The 27,529-nt window shown below is 38.8% G+C and overlaps 1 protein-coding gene across 7 annotated transcripts in view; it reads right to left on the bottom strand.

Annotated features, from left to right (window-relative positions):
• Positions 1-27,529, bottom strand: part of tnika (TRAF2 and NCK interacting kinase a) — a 94,577-nt gene that overhangs the window by 57,059 nt on the left and 9,989 nt on the right. For all 7 annotated transcript variants that reach the window (XM_082171972.1, XM_082171973.1, XM_082171975.1 and 4 more), the window contains exon 2: positions 22,246-22,311. In XM_082171972.1, the coding sequence (XP_082028098.1) occupies positions 22,246-22,311 (66 nt within the window). The remainder of the gene's footprint in view (positions 1-22,245; positions 22,312-27,529) is intronic.

Raw genomic sequence — 27,529 nt, 5'->3', positions numbered from 1 at the left:
CCTACAAATTAATTCTGAAGAAATGAAGAAAAAAAGTAAGAAGAAAAAAGTTGAAATGCATATTCACTCTCTAGACGACACATTGAGTGTCACATGTTTGGAGTGGTTTAATTTGGATCTAATTATGATATCATGATCATCACAGTGTATAGTATATAGGCCTATACAATATGATGCATGTATCGCAGTCAATGAGGCTGTTGACGATACAGAACTGACTTTAGTAAAAAACAAAAGGCACAAATCTTTGACAAATAACAATCTCATTTGTCTCAAAGGAAGGTCAAACAAAGCTGTAAACACTGTTACCATGAAAATGATTCCCTCTCACCCTGTAAATAATGGGTTTGCAAATAATCCCATTTAAAATAATGGCTTTATTCCGCTGCGATTCTGACAGTTCGGCTTGAAACAGAAGGGAAATTAAAAAAAGAGAAGTCAAAAACAAAGAGGATCGATGGAATAATTCAGTGGGTGCTGAGAGTGTTCTGGCGTTAATGGAGAGAGTCAGTCAAGCATGCAAAGTAATTACAGTGAGGCCGGCAGAGTAGGAGCATCCGCCTGGTGACACTGCACATTACAGGAAGCCACTGACAAACAGCCTGTCAGTCAGGAACAGCCAATCACATCGCACGGAGGAAATGGTCATGGCATTTGACGTCATTCAAAAGGCCAGACACACAAAACCTTTGAGGGTTAAGGTTAGGGACTGGCACTTCCTGAGGGCACACGCTGTAGTGTAATCACATATTCAAATTCACATATTTGCAAAAAACAAAACAAAAAAAAACAGGTTCATAACTAAATGAAGCTAATAGGCAACAATCAGAGTGACCTTATTAAATAATTAGTAAATACATAAATAGCAGGAGCTATTTATAAATAAAAACATGATATTAATTTTATCATTAAAATAAAAAATATAAGTTATGAAAAATATACACTACTGTTCAAAAATGTGGGGTCTATAGATTTATTTGAATGTTTTTAAAAAGACTCTTATGCTCATTGCTCACCAAGGCTGCAATTATTTGATCAAAAACAAAGTGGGATACTGAGTTTTTCAGGATTCTTTGAGTAGACAGTTTGAAGGAACTTTATTTCAAACTGAAATCTGTTGTAACATTAAATGTCTTTACTGTCCCTTTTGATCAATTTAATGCACTTACAGAATACATTTTTATTTTATTTTTCAAAACAGTCAGAAAAGCAAAAAGGCCTCAAAGCAGCGCTTTCTCCTACAACGAAAACAAGAGCAAAGGACATTCATCTGAAGGGCTTAAAAACTGCCCTGAGGTCAGACTGCAGTGCCGAATGCTTGGAATTCCAGCTCAGGTGACGGCAGGTATGTAGACTGTTTCCATACCAACATGCAGAAGGCCAAAGCTGGGCTCTGCATTGTGCTGCCAAAAGATACAAAACACACAAGCTGTTTTTCTCTGGCCACAATTCACAATCCTAAAAAAAAAAAAGGGGGAAAAAAGAAACCAAACTACAATAACCACACCAAACGAGAGACAATGCTGTGGATAAACAAATCAATTATGTAAAACTGCCGGACACAAATGAAATATAAATCACTTTTCCCAGCTCTACTTTCTCTGCAGAGCAGCTTTAATTAAAAAGAGAAAAGGCAATTAAAACTGCTGCGCAAACAGCTTATGGCTGCTCAGTGGGGTCACTGTCTGTCCCCTTTTCTCTGTGTTGTTGACTCATCATCTGTTTGGATCTTCTCCTCCGCTTTCAGTCAGCAAAGGCTTTCCATTCTCCACACCTTTCTTTCTTCCTCTCTCTCTCTCTCTAGACCAGATCAATAGAAATGGGATTTATACATCATGCCTATGTGATGGATGCCTCTGCGTTAAGAGGATGGCCACATCATCCACACACCTCTCTGCCCTCCGCTCTACGCTACTGAGAAGATTCTCAACATGCTGTAATAAACCTTTGTCAGAGTAAAGCAATATATAATTTGACATGAATGAAAACCAATACATCCTTGTGCTAATTTCCAGCTATTTTTACATTCAAATTACCTTTTCTGACACCTAAAGCAATGACAATTTAATAACAAACATTAGTTTCTAGTTATACTGTAGAGATAGAGATAGAACTGTGCAGAAGTATTTTCACCCAATAAAATGGTTAAGCCAGTTTTTTAAAAATGTTTTGCTGTAGTGTGTAAGTGGGAAATATCAGTTTACATTTCCAAACATCCTTTTGCCATTAATTGTAATATTCCAGTGAGATGTTTGTATGCACAAGAGTCTGACAACAGCCGGTTGTGCTCAACACGGAGATCTGATCTCACCAGTCTGTCTGTGATTACATGAAGAGAAACAAAAAAAATGGACAGATTGAATCCAGAAGAACGGTTTCTTGAAGAAACCAACCTGCCACGTGGAGGCAAAGAAACGCCTGACGCAAAGTGGAGGGTGGTTGCCTTCGCAAAGTGCATTAAAATGGTTTAATACACATCTAGCCGTGGATTAACCTGCTTACACCATGGTCATTTGCCAGCATTGACAACTTAAGCTGTTAATATTGATGTTTACAGCGCAACATTTGACTGTAAGGGTAAAATTGAAGGTTAATTTTGTCAGTTACAGCTTGTTAGCTCTAGCATTCTGCCCGCTTTGAATCAGACACAGAGATAAAGCAGTGCGTAAGATTTATTTGAATGAACTCCGCTCTCTGTGTGCTAGTGACGTATGTGTGCGTGCACTTCAATGAAAACAGCGCATTAATATCAAACTGTGATTAAACTGACTTGGAACTACCTGTGCACTAAACGGTTTTTATTGCACACCTTCCAGCTGATCAGAATCAAGTATTCATATTGTGCTACGCTGTACGTCACTAAACCAACAGATCAGACAATGAGTTGAATACGCAATCTGGAATCAATTGGTTCTCTCAGGAACAAACAAGCCAAATGCCAGCCACTTGTTGGAGCTGGTTGCCACGGCAATAATCATGTTTGTATTGATTTACTGCTCTGCCCATTGTCTGCCAAAGTACTACAATGACTGGCTGGCTGTGAGGGTATGAATAATTATTCTTATGCATTGACTTACATTATGAAACGCAAGGTCAACTCCTTATGACAGCCGTTTTGAAGGCGGAAGTGTCAAATTTTGCATGCGTTATTTGTCAAGTGATGTACTCGCTGACTTCTCTTGACATTTTCAATAGGATCAGCTTCTTGAGGGACTTTAGACGCTCCATTTTTCATCCGCCGCAGCAGAAAACGAACGCTGAGCGAGGCGCATTTTTCACTTAGCACGCTGCTGGACATCCACGGGGACAGACGTGCACTCAAAGACAGCATTTACGGTAGCCGGATCGGACTTGGAACAACTACTAGGACAAATAACCAAACCCACTTCCTATACAAGAGACCCACAGGACCTTACCCTAATGGTAGATAGTGTGGAGGAGATGTCATCCTATAAGCAATCCCAGAAATGCCTCTTTTCCTCTCAAGCAGTGTTAGAGGTTGTATCAAGTGATCTAATCAGGCTCCGCTCCTCAGTCGTCATCTGGAGCCCCTCTACAGCTGGAGGGCCCAGAAAGGCCCCAAAGTGGCTGTTGAAGGCTCATTCGCACCTATCCAGCAAATGTACTTCAGGTGATGTTTTTGGTATTTATACTAAGCAAGCACAACCAGACAAGCACACTCACACTGTAAATAGAGGGAACAAATGATGTTAGTAAATGTTACTTTTGCTAAATAAGCTCTTGTATATAGTAAATACAGACATGGCTAAAGGGTGAGTGCCTGTAATATCGTGTACAACAGATACTACTACATAATACAAACTATATTAAGACTTTTCTTTATATTAAGACTTTCTCAATTTCAGGGACACACCAATTTTACAATTATGCCAGATAACCAATAATTATTTCCATCGACTGATATTGGAAAGAATAACCATCTGATAACCGATATGGTGACAACACCAATATATTTATTACATTTTAATTATTAAATTATTAAACTATTCATTCTATAATTTCTCCTAATTTATTTACTTTGAACAGCTTAGGGGATAATGGCTTTTTTTGAGGATAAACTTTTTCTATGGTATAGAGCAAAATGACAAACTTGAAACACACAATAACATACTGTGGCTAGATTCAATTTACAGCATAATTCAATCCTCTTTTCTGGTCAGAGGGCAGCATAGAGCCCAGCTAATCCAGGAGGAACTCTAGGTCTGCTGGGAGCTGAAACACCTTCAGTACTCTATACCAGCAGGGTCAGTACCAGACAACAAAACACTGTGAAACCTTTAGTTTTAGTTTTGGCCGTTCATTTACACGACAACGGTGTTTTGAAAATGGGTTTCAAAGTGCAAGGTTTTGAAAGCGATGCCTTTACAGTCTCCATGTAAATAACAAAAATGTGAATTTGTGAAACGGTGACGTCATGCGCATGCGTATTACATGTTCGCGAGGAGGTTCTTGACAGTGACATCACCAACTACTGGCCTGGCATGCATAAAACAGCCTTTATAGTCATTTTTGCAGATCCGTGTGAAAGGAGATCGTTTTGACAACGTTGTGTAAACATACCCTTATAGAGCAGGTATTGTGGAAGTCACAGGGCAGATTCCATGAGGGTTCCACGCAACAACAACACCCACTTTTAAAACACATGGGACGGGTGAACAGGAAATTCCTGATGAGACCGATTTGCCGTTATCACAGATTTCTCCATTATCCCAAACCGTATAGACACAAGACATGACCGTACTACCAAAAACGGCACGGCAGGGTGACCCTTTCTTGGCATGTAATGAATGCGCTTGCAGAGGGAAAGCTTTCTCTGCGTGACTGTTTAGTTATGCGCTCTTGTGTCTGGAGCTCATGTCAGAAGCCTCTGAGGAAGACAGGCTGCAGATGAGGTTCCTGTGCAATACCCTGCCAGCAGGCCTGTCAAACAACCAACATGATGTCTGCAGGTGGGGAGAGGTGGCCTGTTCGGACAGATGAGGTAGAGAGCGAGAGGCAGGCTGAGAAAAGCAATGACATGCTTCGGCAGTCCTGGGAGGTCAACGGAATGATGGAATACATTTACATAGCCGAGGCACTCTGCCCTAGAAGAGCACAGAGAACAGGTACAGAAGAAAAGCAGTGTTTCCTTTTCCACTAGTGAACCAACAGCAACACTGAAAAATAAATTCAATTTGTGAGCTTGAAATCTAAATTAAAATGAAAAAAATAAACACCACACACCACAGTGAAAGAAATCAAAAACAACGTTCACACAAACACATAATTCTATTGAGTTGTCTTTGCTGGCTGCACATGAAATCGAACACACGGCGCCATTATACTGTAGTCTAATTCAAACTTGTTTGCATCAAGGACGATAACTATAACTATAAAGTTTTATAGAATAGTAAGGAAGTCCACACCACTATAACAACTATAACTACAGAGGAATGATATTGTTGGAATCACTTTCAGAACTATTTTTTTTCCAGCTGATGAAAGTTAAAAACATTGACAGCCAATCACAATCCATCCTGCTTATTTAAAGCATCAGATGACAAAACTGCAACACACATTTATAATAAACATTATCATGCATTGGTATGGATGCTAATATAGTTATCGTTCTTGGTGTGAACTGGCCTTACAGGCTGTTAAGCTCAAGAAGGTGACATTAAGAAAGTCGTTCAACTTACTTGTACACTATGAAGTCCTCTGAAGCCATACTATAACTATGTGAGAAGCCGACTGAAATTTTAAACGACAGGTCAAACAAAAATGTAAATTTGAGCATTCCAAACCTTTGTCCGTAGAATAAATCAGTGGGATTCAGTGTTTTAGACCCCAGTGCCTTTCATTGTATTGAAAAAAATAATAATTGTGTTCTGTTTCACACAAGAATACAGGTTTGGAACAATAATGAGGGTGAGTAAATAACGGCAATTTTCCTTTTTGATGGAACTATAAACTATATTGAGATAAACCTACGCAGTGGCTCTCAAATCAAAAATGCTGCCATGAGTTATCCGTTCAAATCATACTAGCAAATTTTTCAGGATACATTCCCAGCAAAAAACACAATTCAACTGAAAACTGTGGAACAGATTGTGCTGTTATGATGTTAACAGCCAAACAAAGATGAAGATTAACAGAGACTGAAGTAAAAGGAAAGTAAAAGGAAAGTGTCATCAGTCGATCAGGGGTCAAATCTGTAGGCATGGTGGTTATCTGAAGGCTTGAAAGGGCCAGACCTAAATAGCTTTTTAAAAGACAGTGAATATTGATGGGAAACGACGGGAGAAGAGAAAGAGGAGGAGGAGAGGAGCATTGAGGTTATTGACATCAAGCTCTGCTAATTGAACCTTGGTTGGCGATAAGAGAACTGGAATGGCAAGACCGTTAAAATGGCCCAGGGGGATCAAGGCATAACTGGGTTAATGGGCATCAAATCTGATGTGGCCTTCAGTGCCAGGTGGGTTAGTGCACCACACACACCTGCCATCTCCAATCATGAATAGAATGAATAGAATCGGGCATTTATATAGCGCTTTCATATGTACTACTGTACACCCAAAGCGCTTTACAATCATGTCAGGGGATCTCTCCTCAACCACCACCAGTGTGCAGCATCCACTTGGATGATGCGACGGCAGCCACAGTACAACGGCGCCAGTTGTACTGTACATAGCTTAAGACGTGCAATCATCTACACGCATCTATATAAAGCATGCAACACTGATAGTGTGCATCCAGATTCTATGCTACAATTCACAGATTCCACACCTTTGACCTAATAAGTTTACATTACCTTTCCAGCTGCTTTTGATTTTTTGGATAAGAATTCTAAACTTCTTTTACAGAGATTGCACTCCCAAAGCCAATTTCTAGCCAGTTAAAGGGGTCATGACATGAGAAACCAAATTTACCTTGATCTTTTGGTATAAAAGAGGTCTTTGTATTATTAAAACTTCCTGCAAGTTTCATAGCTTAAGACGTCCTCCCCATTATAAACGAAGCATTTATTTAATCAAGCTCTAATTATTACAGCTCGTTGGGGATCCATGGTAAGAAGTGACGTCACGGTACGGTAAGAAGTGACGTCACGGTACGGTACGAAGTGACGTACCAGTCGTTTGTATATGACCGCCTCCAGCGCAAGACAACTACGCCACATTTTGCATCATTGCATCGTTGTCACGCCCACAGGTGTTCAGTCGACATGCAGCGAGTGGGTCTGTTTACAAGAAGATTGCAATGCCACGCAAATGTGCTGTTCCTGGCTGTGGACAAACAAAATGATTTAATACGCTGCCGAACGATCCAGACGTCAGGGGAAAATGGGTGCAGTTTTTTTTTTTTTTTTTTGACGTCCCAGTCACGGCATTGTTAATTTAAGCTGTGTTCTCTACATTTCAAGGATGAATGTTTTGAGAACAAATTGCAGTTATGATGCTGGCTTTGCCAGAAAACTTTTGCCTAAAGATCAGGCCGTGCCAACTATTCTGGGCCCAACAACAAGGCCGCAAACTGTAAGTAATGTATTTCATCTTAAAACTACTTTTAGCCAATGACGTTAGCCAATCATAACAGTGGGCGTTAACACTGAATTCTTAAAGGGGAAACACCCCCAAAACAAACTTTTTGAATCAGAGGATGAGAAACAGGGTGGGAAAGGTCATAAATCACTAAAATTGTAAAGTTTTTTGTCCAAAAAACTATAGTAATACTATAATTGCACCTAAGGCAAGGCAAGGCAAGGCAAGTTTATTTATATAGCACATTTCATACACAATGGCAATTCAAAGTGCTTTACATAGAAGAAATTAAAATAATGAAAAGAAATAAGAATAATTAAAACAGTTTAGAAAAATAAAATAAAATACAGTACTTTTAAAAAATAAAAAAGAATATTTATTATAGATCTTTCTTTCAAAGGATTCCCTTAAGACTTAAATCTTTCAACCTTCTTTTAACCTTCAATCTTCTTACGACTTCCATCTATCAACTTTCCTTTAACTTTCTTTTCTCCCTCATTTACTCACACGTTCTTTCCACTTTCTTTAGCACTTTAGCACTGCGTTCACATTCTTTCTCAGACGAAAACTTTAATATCGTCATTTAAATACTGTTCTACTTTCAAACCCACATTAATCACTTTCACATTATCACCTTCTGAGTGGGCATTTACAGTTTCGGGCTAAATGCCCTGCTGACATAGGAGAAATTAAAATAATTAAAAGAAATAAGAATAATTAAAACAGTTTAGAAAAATAGAGTGTAAAATACAGTACAGTACAAACAGTCGGACGAACAGCGGCACAGTGCTCATTCAGTAAATGCACAGCTAAACAGAAGTGTTTTGAGTCTGGATTTGAATGTGACCACTGTAGGAGCACATCTGATCTCTTCTGGAAGCTGGTTCCAGCTGTGGCTGGCATAATAGCTAAAAGCAGACTCACCATGCTTAGAGTGAACCCTTGGTATTTCTAGCTGATATGATCCTAATGATCTGAGTGATCTGTTGGGTTTATATTCAGTGAGCATATCTGCAATGTATTGAGGTCCTAGGCCATTGAATGATTTATATACCAGTAATAATACTTTGAAATCAATCCTAAATCTAACTGGGAGCCAGTGTAAAGACCTGAGGACTGGTGTGATATGTTCATATTTTCTGGTTCTGCTCAGAATCCTAGCGGCAGCGCTCTGTATGAGCTGCAACTGTCTTATGGTCTTTTTGGGAAGGCCAGTGAGGAGTCCATTACAATAATCCACCCTGCTGGTGATGAAAGCATGCACAAGTTTCTCTAAGTCTTGTCTGGAAACAAAGCATCTAATTCTTGCAATATTTTTCAGATGATAGTATGCTGATTTAGTTATTGCTTTGACATGACTACTGAAACTAAGGTCTGACTCTAGTGTCACACCAAGATTCCTGACTTGATGTTTAGTTGTTTTACCCCTAGAGTGAAGGTATGTGTTCACTTTGAGAACTTCATCTTTGTTTCCAAACGCAATAACTTCAGTTTTGTCTTTGTTTAATTGAAGAAAGTTTTGACACATCCAACTGTTGACTTCGTCAATGCATCGGCACAGGGAGTCAATGGGGCTGTAATCGTTAGGCGATAGGGCTAAGTACAGCTGTGTGTCGTCTGCATAGCTGTGGTAAGCAATTTGGTTATTTCTCATTATTTGGCTCATTGGGAGCATATACAGGTTGAACAGGAGTGGCGCAAGAATTGAGCCTTGAGGGACTCCGCATGTCATGGATGTCCACTCAGACTTATGGTCTCCTATACTCACATAATAACCTCTCCCATCTAAGTATGACCTGAACCATTTTAGGACTATCCCAGAAAGCCCCACCCAGTTTTCCAGCCTGTCAAGAAGTATGTTGTGATCGACAGTGTCAAATGCAGCACTGAGGTCGAGTAGTACCAGCACTGATAATTTGCCTGAATCAGTATTTAAGCGAATATCGTTTATTATCTTTATGAGCGCTGTCTCTGTGCTGTGATGCGGTCGGAAACCAGATTGAAAATTATCAAAGTATCCATTCGAGCTTAAGAATTTGTTCAGCTGATTGAAGACAACTTTTTCAATGATCTTGCCTATGAAAGGAAGATTTGAGATCGGTCTATAGTTGCTTAATATGGTCTTATCCAGATTGCTCTTTTTCAGGAGGGGCTTGACAACTGCAGTTTTCAGGGAGTTTGGAAAACTCCCAGAGAGAAGTGAGGCATTTACCACTTCTAGAAGATCTGCTTCTAAACTGTTTAGCACAATTTTGAAGAAAGATGTGGGAAGTGTGTCAAGGGCGCATGTTGATGTTTTAAGGTGTTGTACGGTTTCTTCCAAAATTTTGCCATCAATTTCTTTGAAGTCAGACATAGTAACTACTTTCTCAGGTGGTCTGATCTGTCTGACCTCAGTGCAACTCAAGGATGTGCTGATCACCTTTCTGATATTATTGATTTTCTCAGAGAAGAAAGAAGCAAACTCACTGCACTTGCTGTTTGAGAGCATTTCACTAGGAATCTGGCTTGGGGGGTTTGTCAGTCTCTCTACAGTAGCAAAAAGAGTGCGTGTGTTGTTTAAATTGCTGTTTATAATATTTGAGAAGAAAGTCTGTCTAGCTTTGCCTAGTTCCATATTGAAAGCATGCAGGCTGTCTTTGTAGATGTTATAATGGACTACAAGTTTTGTCTTCCGCCACATGCGCTCTGCTTTTCTGCATTGTCTTTTCATATGTTGCACTGCTGTTGAGTTTCTCCAAGGTGCTTTTTGTCTGCCACTCTTCTTCCTGACTTTAACAGGAGCAATATCATCAATTATATTTTTAACTTTTGAGTTAAAAGAATCAAGGAGAAAATCAACAGAGTCAGCAGATATGCTTGGTGTTAAGGATATAGCCTTCATAAATAGTACACTAGTGTTCTCATTTAAGCATCTCTTCTTGACAGACACAGATTTAGCTTCAGTGGCAGGAGAGATCAATATATCAAAGAAAATACAGAAATGATCAGACAGTGCTACATCCTTAATAACAATCGATGAAATGGGAACATAATAAAACAAAAACCATGTCATGACCCCTATTTTTGTATTTTAGAACTGAGCATACAAATAAATAAACGAATAAATAAAACAAACAAATGAACAAGCAAACAAATGATTTAAAAAAAAAATTAATGCACAACAAATATAATGTCCTAGTATTTCAATACTTTGTCTTGTCTGAATTTAAAATGATGAAATTCATTTTTTTTGTTGGCCTGGTGCTAAAGCAAACAGAGCAGATTCGTGTCCGGCTTGCAACATATCCTGATTCCATTCCCTTTATCTCTACCCTCTACCCATATTGCTTTATTTTACTCGCCACCATCCATTAAAAAAAATTATAAAATACAAAAAAATACCATACAGCAGCTAACACACAATTCACAACACAAACTGTTTCCTCCCACCATTCCCACACTCTCAGATCCTTACGCCTGGCCATGAATGCTGCAATTCAGAGGCAGTGTGAGCAGAAAGCTATACACAACGGTGGCTGTCATCTCTCACAAGATGTCCATTTAAAAAGCTCGGATTTACTGTACATCTCAGTCATGAGACGTCATTAATCACACGTTACAAAGCCCTGCATACAACACAAGCCCGCCTGTGTTTAACTCATTATCCAATACCGGCAAGCAATGACTTACAGTCGCCAGCCTGACCCGACCTTGGCCAGAGAAGAAGCGTCTAGTGTCTTTTGCACAAAACTGGGATCAGATTTGTGGTTTTTATTATGGTTAAGTGTGGAATCTAGAGAGAAAAATCTAATCTAATCAGGATCGGTACAAAACAACCCTTTATACTCTGGTTAAAGGCATGATATTCACAACAGCATTCTGGTTCTTTGACCTACAAGGACGAAGAGTTGTTAATTTATAACCTTAATGTGTGTAATGAAGGCGAGAGTCAGTCCTGATGCATTTTTAATGTAAATCCATTTGACCTGGATTAGCGTTATGATGAAGAGTGCATGGTGTGAAGCTTAAAATAGCAATTTATTAAAATTACTCCATAGTGTCGGTGAGAAACAGTGATGGCAGGAAGTCAGAGAGAAGGTGGTTGTAAACTCTGCTTTGCTATTCAAGAAAGCAGTTTACTTTGAAGTCTTGAATCCTTCTACGCAGAATGAATACAGAAGCTCTAATGGCCGATAATGTGAAGTGTTCTACCCTGGCCACGACTCGCCTCGCGTCATCATAATGCTTAGCTTGTTTTCAGCTGAACAGTACATGCAAACACACATGCACTCAAACAAACGCACTTATGCTTAATGAGATTAAGCCGGGAAAGCATATTGATCGCTGCGATGACGTGTTTCTACTCCACATTTTTGTCAAGATTGTTCTTACTTGCAATCTTAAGAGAAACATCAAAACCCTGTCTCTGAGACACAACTGCTGAGTCCTGCCACTGGAACTACATCAGTGGTTAGATTTTTTTTTGTTTTTACATCACAAAAAACTGACAGAAAGTTCAGAATAACATACTACAACCCTTCTATCACCATTTTTTGTAGTATGTACTATGTATACTATGCAAAGTACATAAATTTAAATTTTCATTAAACCAATGGTTCTCAACCTAGAGGCTAGGGCCCACTAGGGGGCATCAGCAAATTTTCAAGGGGACTCCAGTCCAGATGACTTTAAAGATGAATTTAAAACAAGACAAAGCATAGCATTAAAAGTAATTTAAAAAGTGGCATTAAATAAGACAAAACTAAAAATTCTAAAGAAGAACCAGGTTCTTTAAAAAAAAAAAATTAAAAGGTGTAATTTCCAGACCTGGAAAAGTCATGTTAACACAATCTTAAAAAACCATGGGAAAATTTATAATGAATATACATTTTTCTAGTTATGTCAAGCTCTAAAATCTTTTTATCAGGTAGAAATAGTGAATACAAAACATTTTTTAAATCCTTATCCAGTAAATCACAAACAAAAGCGGGCCTTAGAATATTGTTGTGGACAATGGTGAGCATTAAAGTTAAAGAGGTTGAGATTGAGAACCACTGGATTGAGACAGGATTAATAATGCAAAACAGGATGAGAATGGCTAAATTAAGCGAGGTTGTGTGAAAACACTGATACTATTGTTAGAAATGTTTTCCACATTTAATAAATTGAATAAATAATAATAGGCAGTGTACAATGTCAAATCAGAACAAGAAACCACTGCACAATCAGAACATTATCCATATTGTGAAGCAGGACTTTGGACCAATTAAAATTCATGGTTGCTCAGCTACCCACTATTATGCCACAGAAATAGAAATCAAGCAAAAATGTCAACAGAAAATCCTATCACTAATGGCTGGGACTTACACAAAGGAAAAATTGTAAATTAAAACTTGTGATTGTGTGAGCATCGCATAAATCACTATAACTGTTCAAAATATTGCTTTATATAATGATATTGAGCACTTCTGTATTAAGGGAGAGCGGTATTGACGTGGGTGACTTTTCCGCTGACATGTAAATTTGGTGGGTTTTCAGTTTAATGATCAGTCAGCAGCATATGATTTGCAGTTCCTGCAAACGAGAGCCTGGGCGTCATGAGCATTTGACAATAATGAAATCATCACTACTGGAAAAACCAAGTCCCACAGACACGTCTGTGTCTTTCAAGTTGAGAGCCTGCGGCTGGGAGTTGGACAGTCCAGACGCCCATCTTCACTCTTCACTGAAGCACAGACACCAGTCACAATCCAGCAACTCTCAATAAGAACAGAGATATTTAGCAGTGATACAGCACTGCACTGAAGTGACAGAAAATCCCCATGTCTTTGTGATGCATAAAGGGCGTTTACACAGTCATGGGTGTAAAGCATACCGTTTAGTAAATCACATGAAGTATCAAGGTTCTTCCTTTGATTTTTGCTTTCGGCTGACAACACAAAGTCAGCAAATGTCCTTCTGGCATATTTTATGAGTATTTTTCATAAAAACAAAACACTTTAAAAGGGAATAGCAAAGTCAGCATAAAAAGTGATCCACTGCATCCATCTAAGGACAACAAAATAGAGCCGAGACACTCATTGAGAAACTCAGACTTTCACCAGACTGTTCCTCAAGGTCAGCTGCTTCTGGTCTAGTCTGGCCTGTGGTTTTGCTATCTAAATAAACTATTATTAACTGCATGAGAACACAATAACTGTAATTACGCATTACACACATGTATGTAAAGGAATGAGAAACAAAACACAAACTACAAATTTATGGAAAAAAAAGACCCCTTAAAACATTTACAGGATTTAGGAGTAAATTTGTGCAAGTGCAAATTGTCCTCACCCTATTGTCAAATTATTTAAGAATAACCCTCACTAAAGTTACATTTATGCACTAAACAAGAAAAACTATTTGATATCTCATACAATTGTGCTTCTGAAATACTGTAGCTTGTTTTAAGAATGTTTAGACATTTTTACTTGGGGAAAAAGATACTGATTAAGAACATAAAGCAAGTTAGCAATGCTTCATTATCTTCTGGAAAAGGTTGAGACAAACAAAAAGGACGAATTACTGGTAGACATCTCTCTTCATGAACTGCTCTTAACATGGTGTACGCAGGGGGAAGCGCTGCGCTGGACTGGTGCAATACAAGCTACTTGAGCAACCACAAACCTCATGTGACACATTAAAACAAAATAAACCCACGTGATGAACATGGGAAATTGTTTCCTCTCCTCTGACTGGAGAATCTCAAAAGTCATGCACTAACAATAACATGCACACAAACACCACCAAACAATCTCCTAAATATTTTATTAGCCTCCTCGGCTTTGTCTTGAGAAGTAAAAGTGCCGTGTCATGAACAGCAGGAATTGTGTGTCACTGCACTAGCAGTACCAAATAAAAGTAGCAATGTTTTCAAAATACTAACTGTAACTATTCCAGCAAAAGGCTTTTTCTAACCAGTAGCGATGTAACATGTCAAAAATGTAATTTTATAGTCACATTGTAGGTCTACTGCATTCGAAGCTTTAGAGCGAGCAAGCTGGATTCAATTCACTCTTGCGAATCAATCGAATGATTCATGTAAAAAAAATTTTTTTAATTATTCAAAAGGAGTGAGACGTTACAAAAGTAGGTTTTATACTCCATTATACAAATGTTACATAAAAGAGCCCGCTACATAAATTAGAGCATACAGTAGATTTAGTTTTTTAGTTGCATTTAGTGTCAAAATATTGGTTTAAGTTTAAGATTGAGATCCATTGTTCATTCATAATTCTGTGCAAAAAATACATTTTAAAAATACAAATTAAATACAATTATATAATTGCATACTTCCATAATGTAGAACCCTTCAATAGCCTCAGTTTACTGTAGCTGTTTCAAAACAGTATTTGACTTCAAAAGAGCTTCTTACAAGACAGACATCTATCAAATTTAGAGCTTTAAAGTTCTTGCTGGAACAGTGGCACAGGAGGTGAGGCTATCAGATCAGACCAAAGGGGAAAAAAATTACATACAATCTCCTTCATCCACACTTCCAAATCAGCAAATGAAAGCGGTCGATCATGAAGGATATGGATAAAATGATTACATATTCATTTTTAATCTGCCCCTAATCTTCAGGGCCATATGCAATCTAGCTATTTAAATAATAATAAAGCATGCTGGGGGAGCAGGTGGTACACACTGCCATAAGGAAGATAAATACATCCATTCTTTATTCCATAAGGCCTCTGCCTAATTCCTGGACAACAATACATTAGTTCACCATTACTGTCAATTAAAATACCACTCATGAGTTATAGGCACCAATAAGGAAATATAAGCTTTGTTCATTCATGATTAGGAAATGTTTTTCAATAGGCGGAGAAGGGAACTCACATGCCGACAAGAAGCACTGCCTCATGCCCGAGTGCTTAGAGCATTTCGGGCAAATGCCAGGATGCACACCATCTGTCATTCAGGGACCTGTTGGTGAGGGGGTAGAGGAGCTCAGGCTGTTTAAAACTACCTCTTCCTCCTCCAGTCATGCATTTCCATGAATGGGCAAATAGCAGAGCACAACAGAGATAGCGAGCTGCTTTAATTACTGTAGCAGTGGGGCAATCGGCAGCTTAATCACCCCTCATCACAGGCCTGCCTCCAACACCACGAATGCCTCATTTGCCTTCGCCCCCCCAGGGAGCTGCCTCCAACACATTCTAGTTAGACACAAACTAAACCAAGGAAGCAAAACCAACGTTCTTCCTCCACCTCCTCTTCGGTTCCTCCATGTCTTCGTTGTTCTCCACCGCCTCTCCCATGTTATCGTGGCATGAATTATTTACATGGTAAGAATTGTAATTAACAAGGCTTCCCCGCATGAGCTCATCATTCCCTCTAGTAGAATTTTAGCAACAGGCAACATACACAAGCAAATATGTGTGTTAGAGCAGAACCTCAGCACTGAAAAGCCCCATGAAATATTCAGCGGGCTCTGAGGAAGAGCTTTAAATTATTCAGATTTAACAATCTTTTCTATCTTCAGAACTTTTAGCGATTCGACATCACTATATATAAAAGTAGTAGCATGTTTAACCACATAAGAAAGTCAGATGAAGAAAAAGAGAAATATGTATTAGAAGGACAGAAGTTCTGTTTCTGAGAACTGTGGAATAAAGGGAATTAACTTACAAAGAGGAGGACAGAATGAGAACGAGATTAAATGTGTGTTTTTTTTTAAGAGCAAGATTGATGGTTGTAGGCCAGAGCTAATAAATCTAACCGCAAATTGTATCCCCCATGATGATATAAATACAATGAGACTGTCTAGAATGATGTTTCAGCATTAGACCACACAAAGAGAGGGGGGGAAATAAAGAAGAAATCCACCCAGAAGCTCTTTCAGACAAATTTTAGGAACATTCATTTCATCTCATAGGTCAGGCCTTTTAAATTGTAGTCTTTCAAAAACTTTACATACACTACTAGTCAAAAGCTGATCTACTTTATGAAATACAACTAATAAACAGAGCTACTACCCTTCAGAACAAAAGGTTACACCATGAGAAACGTGAATTGGGTATCAGTTGATATGATCTCATAAAAGCTGGATGCCTAATAATTATAAAATAATTAACAAAATGCTGTTTAAATAGTTTTAAATGGAGTATATTAAATCCACATTCCACACCACAGGACATGTGAACCTCACTAAAATTATTTTATGTCAGCTACTCAAATTGAGTCAAAAGCCGTCCAAACCTTTGACTGGTAGTGCTCAAGGAAATCAAATGATGGGAGGGGAGTTCATTTTGCAGCGTTCTACTTTGTGTTATTTCTAGTACCTGTGCTCACGTTTCTTAAACTGCTATAATTACGCCATGCTTAATCAGACAAGTATGCGCAACCGTTATTAACGTCACGGGCAGAACACACTTTCCTGTATGGGCACGGTTCTGGTCAAATACGTTACAGAAAAACAACTACCTGGTTTCCCTTAGCACAAAATGTTGTTCTTTGGGTGACTGCAAAGTCTCCAGTGGACCATCTGGTTGGTGATTTAGCAAGGAGACTTTGTTTCAAGAGTTGGTTTTTGCCAAGGACAAGTATAGGCATGACAAACCACACCCCAACATATTAAACATTTAAAATATGATGAATAAAATTAAGAAAATGTTTAATATTATTGTTTAATCTGGTCATGATTGATCTGGGAATATAAAAATGTTAATATTAAGTCTCTAAAATGAAACTAATCTAAATATTTAGGCATGTTTAGCAGCATATTAACCCTCAAATTAAGAGGGCAACATAGGACATTATGACTAACACACGTTTTTATATTACTGATGTAATTCTGGAATGTAATTATAACCAGCAAAGCGTAAAAAAATAAAAAAAAATAAAACGTATTTAAAAATGCAGCATGTAAATGTTTGCTTCACCTATGATTCATCAATAATCATACCAAAGCAGAGCTGGTTTCAGAAACAGTGTCACGTTAAGTAAAAAAAATTAATTACTGCTCCAACAGACTTGAACAAAATCATATGACTGCTTGAGCATTATAGTGAAAGATTAGATAATGCTAATCTGACTGAAACATGTACCATTGTGAAACAAGCTTTGGCAGATTCACACTGTTCACAGACGTTAACGGAGCATGGTGAGATCAAGTGACCTGTGGCTGACTGCTAATGCTTCTTGAATACTGACAATGAGCAGCTTTTAAACTAGGATGTTAAACAATAAGTTGGGCCTAGACTAGAGGGGGAAAAAAACAGAGCTAAACTCTGAATGCATCCAATCACCATTACTTACAATTGTAATTTTGCCTGTATTTATTGTCAAAAAATAATAATTGTGATGACTTAATTTTCCACTTACAGTTTAAGCCTAATACACATACAATAATATGCCTTAAGAACCCACGTAAAAATCACGCCGAAATTGGATTCATACAAAAAAAACAAACATTAGGATTAGCTGTAAAACTCAAATATATTTACAAAGAATAAAATGTATACAACGTCAGTTAATCCTTTTCTATATTTGCTTACAATTTCCTTCTTGGGATGACAAAAAGTGACTGAAATTGAACGTTTAATGATCTTAGTTCTTAAATAAATAGGACTGAATAAAATGTTTGTATTTTTTCAATTTCTGAATGTCTACTTGAACACTTGGTACTGCTGTCAGATATATAAAAAAATATTGCTCTAATTTGTTTTCTTTTTTTTTGCTGGCTTTCCCCCGTCTTGAATGATTACCTACAATTTTGAAGAATTGTTTACTTGGGAAATAGTAAACAATTGCAACTTTTTATATAAAGATTGTGGTATCCAAATTGCTGTTGAAAATTACAAAATATTACTGGCTGAATCAGAACATAAAGAGAAAGAGAATATGTTGGTTTCTGTCTTTGGATAAACAGACCTAATTATTCAACAAAGGGTACACCATAAATTAGCATGCCATCAGTGTTGTGGAATCTGGACCAAAGTCTCTCAGTCATGTTTATAGCAGACATCACCCTACAGACCCGAAACCTACACAGATATACAAGCTCGGTGAGAATCTGAGTCATCATCAGTTGACACAACAACATAAACCAACAAGGCAAAAGCGTTCAGTTCTGGTATTGTGGCTCCACCCAGGATCATCACCCTCATCAGCTGCATGAGTCAATGTGACATGATGTGGTTTATTTCAACTTCAACGGGCATTATTCTGACCTGTTCCAAAGGCTCTTACGTGCATGGGGAAAGGGGAATTGTAAAACTGCATTATAATGGTCAAAAAAAAAAGAAAAAAAAAAGTAATGCTGGAATTTTATCTAGGCTGCTCACAAACAGATGTAAATGAGATTATCATGCAATCCAAGCATGACATGGTGATGCTTGGTTTAACAAATGACTTGACATTTCCCTGATTATCTGTGAAAGACATGAGACTGTCAACAAGATTCTTATCTCAAATCATAAGTTCAATGAAAGAAAAAAAAAAAAAGTACGTTTGAACTCATATACCGCATTTTTCGTGACTGCACTTTGAACAAGATTTAGAAATATTAGACAAAAACAACAACACAGGCATATTTAACATGAATGCATTAATCTGATTGCCACATATTGTGACAAAATAAAGAAGAATAGAAAAGAAAAAAGTAAAAAAGAAAAGGAGTTGAGAGCTTTTCTACAGGCCTCTGCTCAGACAAGGTGTCTCTACTGCACAAGAAGACATTTAGATAGAGATATTTTTATCCCGCAGCAAAGCCAAAAATAGGTCAATGTCATCCAAAATAACTCGAGAGCCAAGGATTCTGCTCTCAGGTGAGCCACTGCAGTTACTGAGCCACTTTCAGAAGTGCCCACATCTCTTTTTGTCCAAAAAGCTTCTTCTCCTGCAACAAAAGTAGTACTGTCCCAAGCAGAGCTGAAAATCTTAAGGCAAACAAACTTCTCAACATCAACTAAACCTCAATTCTCCTTCAAGGGTCCTGATCCAAGTGGGGACCTAAAGCCTCTTCTGTGTCGACACTTTGGACAGGGCAGCAGGCCTAAGTTGATAGCACTGTTGAGAGCTATGCAAAAGGGTATGAGGGTGCTTGTGAGCACCCATTAAAGCCATGAAATGAGACATACAACCCTAGATCTCTTATTTTGATATCTTTAGGACTAATCCTGAGATGTGAGAAAAAAAAATAGGAGACTTTAAAAACAAAGAAATAATAAAAATAATAATAATAAATTATCATCATCATCATCATCCGTTGCTATAAAATATATACACTTTTTTTAACTCCATCAGCCTAACTCAGGATAATAAATTGCTGTCACATTTTTTGTTTTCTTTGAGACCACTAACTACAGCTGTCCTGGTGAGCTTGAGCTAAAAAAAAAAAGAAGAAAAAAAAAAGAGGCATAGTATAAGCTATGAACAGACCAGGTCTATAAAAAGACAACAACTATAAACCTATTATGTAGCATCCAATTCAGCTATATCCGATCCTGTCTGACCAAACAGTATATTTGTGAGTCTCAGATAAAAAGACAGACAGAGATGGAGGAAGGGGAAAAACAGAGACGGCTTCATTAAATACTGGATGTGACAGAATGGAATTAGTGACCCACACCAAAATGTCTCAGTGTAGGAAAGGTGGTGACAGTCAGACCTCAGGGATACGTCTGCGGACTTGTCTTTCCAAGAACTGGAGGAGCTGCTGCTGCTCTATTATGAATGAGATGATGAAAGGTGCTCACTGGAGGTTGTGTCTCACCAGGCAGATCTTACATCGACTGTCTGTGGACAGCCGAAATGACCGTCCTACGCTTTCTTACACAGCATACGATCTCAAAACAATAGGACAACACATGTTAGCATCAGGTTTCCTGAGCCAACAGCCTTTTAATAAATGTTTACTTGCCCTGGAGACAACTTCACCTGCCCTGAGGCTAAACTGAAAAATTCTGCTAGTTTTAGCGACAGTTTTAAAATTAAGTGTCTGAACCAGGAGAGGCCAACCCTGCTCCGGGAGGATAACATTCCTGCAGACTTCAGTTCCAAACTTGCTGTAATACACCTGCCTGTTAATCTCAAGTAATACTGAACACCTTGATTAGCGGGTTCAGGCATGTTTGATTAGGGTTGAAGCTAAACTGCAGGGCAGCCCTCCAGGAACAAGGTTAGCTACCCATAATCTAAACAGATTTCTTTACTACAGGCCAGGGGTAGCCAACACTGCTCATGGAGGTCTACCTTCCGGCAGACTTCAGTTCCAACACCTATCTGTTACTTCCAAGAAAATTCTGAAAACCTTCACTAGCTAGTTTAGCTGTATTTGACAAGGGTTGGAGCTGAACTCTGCAGGATCCAGGAGCTAACCCTGCTTTACTAAGTCACATTTCCAATCAATAACTTGGCACTCAAAATTAAATAAAATTGAAAAGGTGTTTAAACAGACTATGCATGACCCCTTGTTTGATTATAAGCAGGGGTTGTCCAATCCAGCTCCTGGAGGGTCACCAGCACCAGCCTACATTAAACACACCTGAACCTAATCAAGGTCTTTAGGATTACTAAAACATGCAAGCAGGTGTGCTGGAGCCAAACTCTGAATGTTGGTCCTCCAGGAAAAGGATTGGACATCCCTTTTCAAGAGAAACTCTATGCTAAAGCAAACTGAATCAATGGTATAAATGCTGCACCGGCTCAATTGGGTAAGTGATAGTTTCATGAACAGGTTTGAATCCCTCTCACACAGCCCCTGAATCATCATGCCATTCTTACTTTCATAAACTGACTAGATGGGCTGATGGCATTTTGCAGTTACCTCCATGAACACAAGGACTGAATGACCTTCACTTCCAGTAGACCTTGTCTATCTCATTTTAACAGTTAGGGTAAAATAATTCCCTGTGCCGTATGGATCCAAAGCAAGGGACATTAACGATAGTGCAGAAAGGTGTAGCTGAAGTGGATGAGATGTGCTTATAGTACACCAACCCAGGTTCATCCTCGCACACCTGTGCACTCAGTCTTGCTGTGCATGTCTGGGACGTGAAGGGCAAACTGGAGCGACAGAGGAAAGCAGAAAGCAGCAGAGCGGAAGAGATTCACCTCCCCGTCTGAGCACAGATCGTCTTGCTCCACAAATCTGTTAACGTGTGTGTCTGTCTGCAGCTTCAAGGCGAAGATAGACGCACGCACATCAGACACTCTCTTATCACATTCCACCCACTAAAGAACTTCTTTTAGGCTCTATCTGCTAACTCCGGCACAGAGCCAACTCTCATCTCTCTTCCTCCACTGCTTCCCCCACTATCTCATGGCCACCCCTCTCTTCGTTCTTGCCTCCTCCTCCTCCCCAGCATATGTCCTGGTTCCGCAGCATGGAGCAGCTTTGTGGCCACATGCTGTTCTGGTGGGCTGTGCAAGGACCTGGTCTGACTGAACTGTTTAATACTCTATCAGGAGATCCCCAGCTCATTTCTGGGCTACAGGGAAAGTTCACCCAAAAATCAACCTCACCCTGTAGGACTTTCCTTCCAGGAACAAAAAAAAAATGTATGTTAAGCAGACCGTTGATGCAGCTCTCTTCCATTCTAATAAAAGTCAATGGTGACCGTGTCACGCAGAGTTGAATTGGTAGCCTCACTGGGCCCCAAGTATAAGGGAACCACGATGTGCAAACAAAAATTATGGAAAAGTGATTATTTACAAAAATACAATGATAGTTTCTTACCTTGTACACTTGACCATATGTGCCATTGCCCACGAGTTCCACCAGCTCAAATATTCCTGCAGGGTCCTAAAGAGAGCAGAGTTTATGGTCAGCAAATGTATAAGCACATGTGTCAATAATACTCTGATTGCATAATCGAGGTATTTGTGACATTTCTTTATTCGCAACTCATTTTACATAATGTGCTGTATCTACAGTGAAAAAGTATTCATAAAAATGTTTTTAAAAATGATTTTATCTATCAGGAACTACCTGAAGATGGGGGGCATGGACTTCATATTAGTAGAGGAAGGGTTAAAAATTAAGACTTGACATCACCCAGAAAGGAGAGTTGTTGCAGAGGCAGAGCAAATAAATGGAGACAGATTGTTTTATTACAATGTCGTGCACTGATGAATCATTCACAACAACAGGAACACATATCAAGTAAATAAACTGTGATTCCATGTTGACTTTAATAAACAACACACTGTTTCCAGCAGCAAGTTAATTGCTTCTCAGCTCACACAAACACAAAAACCCCTGGTGTCCTCCATCACACAACTGTTGCTGTGTACAATCTCTCATGAGCAGCACCCAACCAAGTGTGAGATTCAAATCCAACACTCCATCTAACACCTAAATAAAAATAAAAAAACAAAATAAAGGGTCAATGTAGACAGAAAGGACAAGCCATATTGTTGTGCCATTCTTCACCCAAACACCACCTGGTTGAGTTTGTGACCCTAAACATCAAAAGCATGCTCACAATCACCAACCGTTGTCCAACAGTAAGCGGTTACAATAAAACGGTGAAAAGGGAGTGATATCTTTAGAGATGACATTGCTCCAAGGATAAAATCAGTATTGTGTGTATGGATGTTTTCTGTTGTTACCGCTCCAGTGAGAACTACTGACAGACGGCGAGACTTCAAACTCAGACAAAAATCAACCATCACATTTAGCATACATGAGTGGTGTTCCACACAATGTGACTCATTTTCAAGACCGCATATACCCTGGTCTTAATAGACCTTATGCGCCAGAGAAACATGTGCGCAGCCATCTTTAAAATGTTGTCATTAAAATATACAGAGCTACTGCAAAATGAAAGTTCAATGGCATCGCTGTCGAAGAGTAACTTTTGAATGCTAGTGTATTATATATATATACAAAATGTGCATATACACATATACGTACGTGTGTGTGTGTGTGTGTGTGTGTGTGTGTGTGTGTGTGTGTGTGTGTGTGTGTGTGTGTGTGTGTGTGTGTGTGTGTGTGTGTGTGTGTGTGTGTGTGTGTGTGTGTGTGTGTGTGTGTGTGTGTGTGTGTGTGTGTGTGTGTGTGTGTGTGTGTGTGTGTGTGTGTGTGTGTGTGTGTGTAAAAAAAATATATATATATATATATATATATATATATATATATATATATATATATAGTATAAATTACCATACATAATATAATACAATACACATAGTAGGAAAAAAATATAGGCTACTATGGAAGTCAATGGGGTACAATCAACTGTTTGGTTACCGACATACTTCAAAATATCTTATTTTGTGTTCAGCAGAAGAAAGAAATTCATACAGGTTTGAAACAACTTGAGGGCGAGTAGATGACAGAATGTTAAATTTTTCAGAACGATTCCTTTAAGTACATTTCCATATACACCCTGCTCAGTGCGTAGGAAACATTGCACAATATGTAGAATTCTTGTGAATCTAAACGCAGCTTATAATTCACACAACAAAGCTGATGGAGAGTACATGGTTTAGCAGTCTGGAGATGAGTAATATCTTGTCAAAAGCAAGTTCACACAAGCTGCCAACCGTAGATAGTCCACACAACAACACTTGTGAAACTACATGTTAAATTGATCGGAAATGTGGCCTGTCTGTTAGCCGAGGATGTGAGGCCATTGGGAAACCAGTGCCACAAAACAACCTATGAGACGTGAGAAAAAGAGGGGTCAGATATTGCATAAATGCCCAACAATGCTTTTATCAGCAGGTTCCCATTCTGCATTTTCTGTTCTGGCAACACCTACATCCACATCAATAGACATGCTTTCTTAGATAATTCAGTCAACGTGTTGACCCCGTTTCCTCTCTGGTGTGCTGCCAGCATTAATTCAACATAATTATTCTTTTTCCGTTGATTTGTTTTTTTAGACCAGAAATAGCTCATCTAATGATGATTATGGATATTACCCAAAATTAGTAGATGGAATTTTTAAAATTGCACTATTAAGAGTAATATTAGCCGTTCAAGGTAGTATCCCTCAGGGTAAAAACTGGATCTGTCAATTCTGAGTGGCTGCTGGTTGTTCCCATTACATCAGAGGGAAAAGAAATCGTGTTTATGGCCATTCCCAAACTCCATTTCACGCCAAGGTGGTCTCAACACAGAGAGCTTAGTTGAAATTGCTTCAACAACCTTCATTGTCAATGCTGAAAGATGTCTGTCTGTACGAGCTTCTGCCATTTGTAGCAGAAGCTCTTAAGCAGATCACAATCCCAAATCGAACCATATCAAAGGCATGGGGGAACTGTGATCGCATGACACTGACCGCTGACAATGAGTAGACCAAGCAGGGGGAGCATTAACCCACTTCAAGCTCTCAGACCCAGACATGACTTTCTCTTGATCTAGCCTAGATGACAACTCGCCCTGAATGATAAATATATATATATATATATATATATATATTTATATAGGTGAATGCTAAAGAACACACCTTCATTTATTGTGGTTTATAGTTTCATTCTACAGCTGGTGTCTTGACTATTTTCCTTACTCAGCCCTTCTCTTTACAGAGGTCTCATGGCTCTTTCCCCCTCTCCTTCACCTCAGTCATCTCATGCTGGGCCTGTGCTTTGTCTGACAAGACTGTCAGGACGGCCCTTTTCTCCGGCTGCATCAGCAGACATGTCAGTCACAATGTCTATGGAAATGTGTTTCGCTCTTTATTTCTCCTTCCTGCTTCTCAGAGAGGAAGGATGCACATTCCCCCTACCTTCCAATCTTGGTTCATAAAAAAAATAAAAAAAATAAAAGGGTCAGCGTGCAAACTGTCAGTGTTGGGGGTAACGAGTTACAAAGTAACGGATTACAGTAACGATATTACTTTTTTGGGTAACGAAATAAAGTAACGCATTACACTAAAAATATCGGTAACTACACTACTTTACTAGACTATAGGAACGCGCTTTCCTGCGTTACCCAAGTCGTGTTTGCCTGCGTGTAAAGCTCTGATCTGTTTGTGCTGCGTGCATGTCTGTGTGTGTGTGTGTGTGTGCGCGCGCGCGCGCGCTTGCACCGTTGTCATAGAGATCGATTTGAGTGACGTAGCTGCTGATGCGAAGGGGAGCGGGAGACAGGGGGGTTTCGGCCAGTGGCGATATTCACATTACTTTCAGTATATTGCTCGAAAGGACAAAAATATTCGCGTGAAATGCACTTTATATGCTCAGGCAGCAAGTACAGGCCATCGGGACTACCGGGAGATTCCCAGTGGGCTGACGTGCCTTTTGGGTCGACATCTGAACATTTTTTTTTTTATTTTTTTTTTTTTTACGGACCATAAAACTCGTACATCGGCGGCCCATTCGTTTTGCTCGGCGCTGGGTTAAGTAAGTGCGTGCCGGTGTAATGCATTAGTTAAAAAAGTCTTCGTCAGTTATTTTTTTCCTGATAGCTGACCGGCCCATGAAACACCTTGGCCCATTGGATCTTTTCTTGATTGACACTGGGCTGGTCCAATCACATCTTTAAACACCTCCCCCTTTGGGCTTTGAGAGAGCGTGCAAGTGTGTCAGTGTGTATCTGTCAAAATAGTCTGAGAGATGGAGAAGAAACGCAAGGAATGTGCAGAGAAAATTAGCGTGAAAAATAGACACAGGCCCTTCAAGCAGACGCTATAAAATGTGTCAAAATGTTTTCTGCAGCAGCAGGACCTTCATCAGCTCCTGTGGCTGATGAGGAGGATCAGGACAGAGATGAGAGAGTGTAGAGCCTGCGGTAGGCAGAACTAACAGTTACTTTCAAAACACTTAGGCTATCCCATACACAAAATAAATAAATTTTAAATATATTTTCAGAGTATATTTTGGAATATATGCAAATATTTGAAATTGGCCCAATAAATATATTTCACACTTAACATCATATATTTTTGTTATATTTCAGAATATATTTCAATGTACTTTTTTTCTGTATGGGTCCCCAAAAGTGTCAAAATATATGTGGCATATATTCCAAATACATTGAAATATATTCTGAAATATAACAAAACTATATGATGTTAACTTAAGTGTTTAATATATTTATTGGGCCAATTTCAAATATTTGCATATATTCCAAAATATACTCTGAAAATATATTTATTTTGTGTATGGGATGTCATGAGTGTAGGAATCCATTACCCAGTAACACATTATTTCCACATCTGCATAGTTGACGATTACCGTAATTTACTATAAATTTAATGAGACGCGTTTGTAAACCATGTTTTCCATCAAAATAAAAGATCATACTGTGCTTATATCTCTTTCAAGTATAGAAAGTTGTACAAAACTAATTATGAAAGTTTCCTTTATTTTTCAGTGCATTTGTTTTACAATATATGCATATTAGTGTGCTATTATTATTATGGCCAAAATGCCAGGGCCGATTTTTTTTTGTCCCAGTCCAGTCCTGATTATGTGTCTACCACCGCAGACATTTGTCCTTTATCCTGTTGTTTGTGGATTTTACAGTGAGGCATATTTCTTTGTGCAGACATGTATATTGTTCTTTCATATGGTTTTACATGCCATTTTGTATAGGCTACATTTATAAACACTATGCGGACAGGCTAAGTGATGATAGGGCTATGATTTTTGTCCGTATCTACAGGGTAAATTAAGAAATGGGAAAGTAAAGTAATAAGTAGTGAAGTTACTTTTCAAATGCAGTAACTAGTAAAGTAATCTCATTACAATATACAGAAGTAACTAGTAACTAATTACTTTTTTTGAGTAACTACCCCAACACTGCAAACTGTCAGTGAGAGTGTGATGGGCAGAGAGGAGTTAACAACCTTGCACATCCCTCAGGTTTCTGTTGTTCAAGCAAACATGAGCAGAATACCGTGTTATGGTTCCCACCGTCCAACTGACCTGCCTGACAGACAACTAACATTGGCAGCACTATGCTGAGTGGAAGGGAAAGACAGCCTGAAAGGTGTTTATTTATAGAGACGGAGGCACAACAGAAACTAATGTACACGGTTGATGCAACTCAAGGAAAACCAGCAGCAACC

Source organism: Leuciscus leuciscus (genome assembly GCF_965113295.1).
Source record: "Leuciscus leuciscus genome assembly, chromosome: 6".
In the NCBI taxonomy this organism is placed as follows: domain Eukaryota; kingdom Metazoa; phylum Chordata; class Actinopteri; order Cypriniformes; family Leuciscidae; genus Leuciscus; species Leuciscus leuciscus.
Note: the sequence above shows the minus strand (reverse complement) of the source record. Positions and strands in the feature narration are given on the sequence as shown.